Source organism: Lycium barbarum, chromosome 6, assembly GCF_019175385.1.
Source record: "Lycium barbarum isolate Lr01 chromosome 6, ASM1917538v2, whole genome shotgun sequence".
Taxonomy (NCBI): Eukaryota; Viridiplantae; Streptophyta; class Magnoliopsida; order Solanales; family Solanaceae; genus Lycium; species Lycium barbarum.
Genome location: NC_083342.1, coordinates 134,888,463 through 134,895,258, shown reverse-complemented (window position 1 = coordinate 134,895,258; position 6,796 = coordinate 134,888,463). Strand labels below are relative to the sequence as shown.

The following is a 6,796-nucleotide window of genomic DNA, read 5'->3' as shown; positions in this document are numbered from 1 at the left end:
TAATTTGACAATGAGTTGGAAGGCAAAGCCATGTGATACTTCAGGTGCTACTGTCTTGAGCTGGTGTCCACAGAATGCCCTTTTTTTTTGGATAGGTGTGTCCACATAATGGCTATTCACACATCAGTGGGGTTGGGCAACTTGTCATTGGCCTATATAAACACATCCAAAATAGGTTTACCATATCAACTCTCAGCAACACTTGCAACCATTCAAAGCTTTCCTCTGCTTTCAGATTCCTTACTAATTCTTCCCTTCCTTATTTTCTCATCTTGATCTTAACGAACAATGGCTATCCGTATGCCTCGTATAATCAAGAAGTCTTCTACAACTGGAGATGTTCCAAAGGGCCACTTTGTTGTTTATGTTGGGGAGAAGCTGAAAAAGAGATTTGTTATCCCGCTATCATTCTTGAGCGAATGATACTAACAATACTAACAGCAAACATGCACCTTGATACTTGGATGATACTAACAATATTTTAACGAGCATCGGGTTGTTCTAAAGAATATGATGCCAAGTACAAGAAATTACCAGTCAATTGTTAGCATTATTTGAATTACATGCTCTATTTCGCATAAAAATATGAGGGCAATTCTCGAAGAAAGTACCCCTTGTTGTTTACATTTGGAATAAGGAGAATTCAGCTGTATGAAATCCATATTATTTACATACGATACAACCAATGACAATAAGAAGAGCAATAGAGAAACTGATGCAAAAAGTGGATTCAAAATATAAAGTTTATAGATTCTGACCTCAAGTTAATATATAATAATAATTGGGTTTACATTCAAATATTTTAATACATGTACAACTTACAAGGTTTGAGTAAAAGTTACTGAGTTCTCATGAACCCGAATAAAATATACTGTGAATTCACTGACTGCATTTTCTTTTTTGTCTAAAAAAATCTTAGTTTGAGAACAAGAAATATGTGTTTAAAGAATTTGAGACGTCTTCTCTTGTAAATTCATCAATTGGGATATTGCATGTTGCACTACTGATTGATACACTCTGCACATTTCATTAGTAACTATTATATTTGTTTGGTTTGGATTGAAATCATTCCGATTAATTAAAAAAAAAGTTAGACAATTATGTTTTAATAAAATGATGAAGTTTTACATGTAATGCCCTACGTTGTCTTTTTTTGTGGTGTAGAAAATAAAAACTATTGTTTCTCTTTACATTTTTGTTATTGTTGTAGTTTCTCGAAACAATAACATAAATGTTTGAATTGTGTGACCAATTTGTATATTTCTCATAAGCTTCTAAGCGTGTGGAATTATTTTTAACAAGGGGTGAACTTGATACTTGAAACTAGAACCTATGCATGCTCTCGTAACACATTGAATTACGTAGGAGATTCAGTAAAAGTGCAAATCACTGAGAGATGTGTATGGAAAATGGCAAATAGATTGAGAGACATTCACTTCTCTTACAGGGTGCAAATATATATAAACACCACTCCAAGTAAGAAATTCCGAGTTTTTTTTTTTTTTTTTAACAATCTAATACTGACCCATATAAAACACTAACTAATACTAGCACCATGTAGTTCCTATAGAAGAGAAGAAAAAAACAGAAAATTAATTGCTTCATCTTGACTACACACTAGTGAGTACTACTCCAGAATCTTACACCTAATATTTACTCTCTTTTTTTTCTTTCTTTCTAACACTTCACTACTACTGAATCATGGAAGTAAGAGACCGGAAGACGACTTCGTCGCAGGGAATAGTGATGCCCATGTCGTGATCAACGCCAAATTCTTCTTCAGCATGATGAAGGAGACTCTGAAAATCTGAATGACTCAAAAAAGAAATAGGTACAATGTAACGAGTTCGATTCTCTGCCACGTAAACTGCAAAATGTCCTTTGGGTACGTCAATCAGAGAGTAGTCTTGGTCGTCGTACCCCTGCTTCTTACCTAAACTCGAACATCTTTTCATAATTTGCTTCAAGACTGCAGCGTGTGGCAACTTGTTTGATTTTCTAATTATGGCCATTTATGTTTTTGAAGATATTTAAAGAAAGTTGAGAGCTTTAGGAAGAGCAAGAAAGACCAATACTAATATAAAGAAGTCGTGAGGTTCGGAATAGAGAGAAATATGAAGCTATTTATTTATAGAGAAAACCCAAACTTAATTAATTAATTTTTTTTTTCTTTTAGGGTGAGGAGTATGGGGGGAATCGTGAAGTAAATTAAAGGACGGTGATATACTGATATTGTAGTGAAGAGGACAAGATTAGGCATTGGAAGGAGAGGAAGGCAAAGCTCCATGACTTTACCCGTACATATTCGTCCCCTCCCTGAATTTCGGTTTCATAGGTTGCATTAAAAAATAACATGGAACTTTTGTTTGGTTTTCCAATGACCGGATTGATCCCTTTTCTAATTTACTCCCACGTTGTACGAAGTTAGTGTTATGTTCCGTGTTTTCGTATAATTGGAAATCGAGAAATAATTAAGACTTGTGTGTTATGAGGAAATATTTTGATTTTAGTGGATATGACTACGTTGGTTATGAAATTATTGGTGCTAAGACATTGGGGAAGGCCGAGGGTAAATTTGAAATTTCGGAAATTAGTTTCGGGAATTACAAAACGGGACTTTTAATGAATTGGGCCAAGAAAAGATAAAACAAAAATTGAGGCCCAAAGCTTGAGGTGGCCGGCCATGACAAGGTCCAAGCCCACATTTTAAAGGTCATGTGATATACACATGACCTATAATTGGATATATATTAAGTCCTCCTTTGGAATTATCAAGAACCAAGTCAAACAAAAAAAAATTGAATTGAAGAACACCCCTATTAAGAGTCTCGGCCGAACCCCTTTCCATTTAAAAAAAAAAATCCCAAGACTTTGATTCTAATCCAAAAATCTTGATTTTCACATATTTGTAGAGTACTCAAGACCCTCTTCAACGGGGTACAATTAGTTTGGCGAAAGGTGCGCGTTTGCGACAAGTCGGAAATTCAAAAAAAGGTAAGAATTTTACTATTCTTTTGTTATGGAATTTGTATGAATGTGATAAGGATTGAGAATAGACGAGAATCCCGTAGTTTTGATGTGTGTAGAAAACCGTGGGTGTGTGTATATAGGATGTTATGGCCGTGTGCCTTAAGAAGGAGAAAGAAATGTGAATTGATCTTGTTTAGTTTGTTTAGTGCGTCGTTGTGACATTTATGACGTGAATGATCGTTTAATGAATTGAATTGGTGTTGGAAAATGATTTCGGAACATTATGGGAAAGTGTATACGTTTGGTATATTTGTGTATATCATTGTATATCTATGATGCTAAAGACTTTAAATATGACTTATGGTTGATGTTAATGAATTTGGAGTGAAACAATGAGAGTTAGAACGTTCGTCGTAATTTTTGATGTTTTGAATGAAATATGGAAAGTAATGAACTTTGGGGAAATTTTGTATATGGTTTGGAGCATAATTGGGGTGTGATTGAATAATTTTGAGTGATTGAATGAATACAATAATGTGGACATAGATTTGGAATTTTGAAGTTTGAATGAAAGTTGTCAACTTGTGTAATAAGGTAGAACTTTGAAGCTAGAATGATTTGATTATGGTTTGTGTTGTTTGATGATGTTTGGGTTGTTGTTGTTGATGTATTTTGAGCCGAGCTAAGTCTCGGGGGTGTTAGATTTATAGGGGAAATGCTGCCGAAATTTCGGTAGACAAAAATCAAGTTAATGGGAATTTTAAGCCTAAGAATCTCAAATTGGTAACTTTGACCATTTGCCGATTTCGGACGAAACGGGATTTGATTTTAAGGAGAGCATAAGACGTCTATAAGGTATGTAAAGCTCCCCACTTCTTCGTTTGGCATGTCTTAGTATGTTAGGTGAATATTGGAACCTCCGGAGCAATTCTGCTCCTCGAAACCCGATTCACAAAAAGGTTACTATTCATTCAATTCAATTGAAGCCTAAAGGCTCTATTTTGGCCGGAATGCAACCAAATGTCCGAAACCTATCGAAATGTGATCGGGTCACTTGGAAATGATTATGTATGACCTTTTGGCCTCTAACTGTTCGTAAATTATGTTCGCCACCTCAATTTGACTCGAGGTGGGCCCGCTAACCCCGAGACGCCCTATTTGTCCTATTGGGCTCTCCTATTGGACAAAGTTTGATTTGAAATCTTCGGTTTTGAAACTTCCCCCTATGAAATATGTTTTGATTATTATGATATGTTAAATTACGTTTTGTGCCATATGCACTACTTTGGAAACTTTTTGTGAAGTAAACCTTCGTATTAGCTAAGTATTCGTTCATTTTGGATTATAAAATGACTTATGAAATCATTATGTTTTGAAAGGCTATTTTGAAATATGGTTTGCATTTGTTTGCTCACGACTCCGCTCGTGCCTTACTATGACTTCGTTCACCGGTTCCCGGACCGGTTATGATTCGTGCGCCCTATGATAATTCGGCCGTATGCTGTGTTACGGTTCCCGAGGCCTCGCCATAGGGCCGGGTTCCGTTTGGAGTTATGCTGTGATATGGCTAGTGATGCGATACGCTCACTTATGTTGTGTTCGGGGATGTACGGAGATTCGAAACCTTCTGGTGTTATGCTGTGTGTGGCGCCAGCGTCGGAGTGGCGACCACGTTCTTGAGCGTTTGCATGATTTCGTTTGCATTATGTATATGTATATGATTTGATACGGATTTTGACATACTGATTGGTACTTCCCTTTGATATCCGGTTTGCTTTCAGTTTTGGCTCATAGTTCTGTACTCCGTGCTTTACATACTCAGTACATATTTCGTACTGACCCCCTTTCTTCGGGGGCTGCGTTTCATGCCCGCAGGTACAGACATTGGTGATCCTCCACTGTAGGCTTCACTCTCTGCTATTTCGGAGTACTCCTTCTTGACTCGGAGTCCACTTTTGGTACAGACTTCTTTTGCTATGTATATATTCCGTACATTTGACTATTTGGGTACGGCGGGGCCCTGTCTCGCCATATGTCTTTGTTTTGAATTCGTAGAGGCCTGTAGTCATATATGTGGAGCGAGGGTCCTATGTATGTTTGTTTGATTTTGTTTTCTGGTCTTACAGCGGTCAGTTTGTTATGATGACCCTAAATGGCCCTTATGCTTATATTTGCACTTATGACCGGCGATGTCTATTCCGCCGCTCCGTTTGGATTCGATATGACATTTTGATTTGTGCGACCGCTTAAGACATATTTTGATATAACCTATGTTGATATGACTTTTATGAAATTCTGAAATACGTTCGGATTTGGTAAATGAATATGTGATTTGATCTGGGTACCCAGGTAGGGTGCCAGTCACGGCCCACGGGGCTGGGTCGTGACAGTTAGCCCCAAGAGCTAATATGATTAGGGTCATACAATTAACTCTGTTGGAAAATGCACTTGTCTCTCATGGATTGTTTAATGATTTTCAAAGGGACTTATAATGTCCTGGAATATTCACCCCATTATCTTGAAATTTTTTATTGGATTCTCAATTATTTTTTAATGGTATCAAAGTCTAACTTTTGCGAGCCCTTTTGTATAGAGTATAATTTAATCTCCTCATATCTTATTCTTATCAGTCCATTAAGTCATTGATATTGCTCTAGGTCCACTTATTAGCCTATCGAGTCTAATTTGCCTCTCTCTATTTAAGTTCCACTCTTATTGAGCCTCTCATCTCTACTTCAAAAAACAAATAAGGATACACGTTGGGAGGGTGTTAGAAAATGTACTTGTCCCTCATTAATTGTGTTAGGATTCCAAGGGAGTTTATAATATTTTAGACTACTCCATCCATTATCTTAAGATTTTGTATTGGACGCTCACTCTTTCATGACTATTACGGAGTATCAAATTTCAATTTTGTAACACTGTCCAAAAAATATATTTGGACTTCCCTACCATTGTTCAGCATCCTTATTTATCTTTTGTTTATGAAGAAGCCAACGTACTGTAAAAGAAACGGACAAGATTTCATAGGCTTTGTCAAGAGAATTAGGCAGCCAACACCTTGATACTTGGACGATACGAATAATATTTTAACAAATTAACTTAGAACTACCATCTAGATATATCAACTCATTCCTCGAAAGAATTGATGCCATACAAGAAATTACCAGTCAATTAGCAATATTTGACTTGCGTGCGCTTTTTTAATTGCTTTAAAAGATGAGGGTAATTGTCGAAGAAAGTACCTATAGTTGTTTGCAATTGGAATGTAGAAAATTCAGCTGCACGGGAGTCAATATAGCCCAAGAATCATTGTTATTTGGGCCATACTTACCACTATCAAATTACAACTTTGTCACGCTCATTTTGTTTGGCATTTTCCGTTTCAACGCCAAAGGAAGAAGCCAGTGTATTTATTTATTGGGAAAAGGGCCAAAATTACCCCTGAACTTTGGGAAATAGTTTATTCATACCCTTCGTTATACTTTAGGGCTAATTATATCCTTACCGTTATACTATGGGGTCAATTATACCCTTATGTCTAACAGCTGCCACGTGGCATCATCCCAGCTCTTCAAAATTATTTTCCCCTGAAATAATTTTTTACCCACTAAAATAATCCAACCCGACCCGATTTTTTTTTTTCCAGCCAAGGGGTAATGGGTTGGGTCCGTATCACTTTGGCTGGAAAACAAAAATCGGGTCGGGTTGGATTATTTTAGTGGGTAAAAAATTATTTCAGGGGAAAATAATTTTGAAGGGCTGGGATGATGCCACGTGGCAGCTGTTAGACATAAGGGTATAATTAACCCCATAGTATAACGGT

At 36.8% G+C, this 6,796-nt stretch overlaps 1 protein-coding gene across 1 annotated transcript; it reads right to left on the bottom strand.

Moving 5' to 3' along the window:
• Positions 1-262: 262 nt before the first annotated feature.
• LOC132600273 (auxin-responsive protein SAUR50-like) lies at positions 263-2,333 on the bottom strand. The gene has a single exon (XM_060313344.1). The coding sequence runs from the start codon at positions 2,010-2,012 to the stop codon at positions 1,692-1,694; it is 321 nt and encodes a 106-aa protein (XP_060169327.1). The 5' UTR covers positions 2,013-2,333; the 3' UTR covers positions 263-1,691.
• Between the last annotated feature and the right edge of the window lie 4,463 nt (positions 2,334-6,796).

What these genes read in the sequence shown, in the direction of transcription:
- LOC132600273 (XM_060313344.1), bottom strand. Translation starts at nt 2,012, where the DNA reads ATGGCCATAATTAGAAAATCAAACAAGTTGCCACACGCTGCAGTCTTG.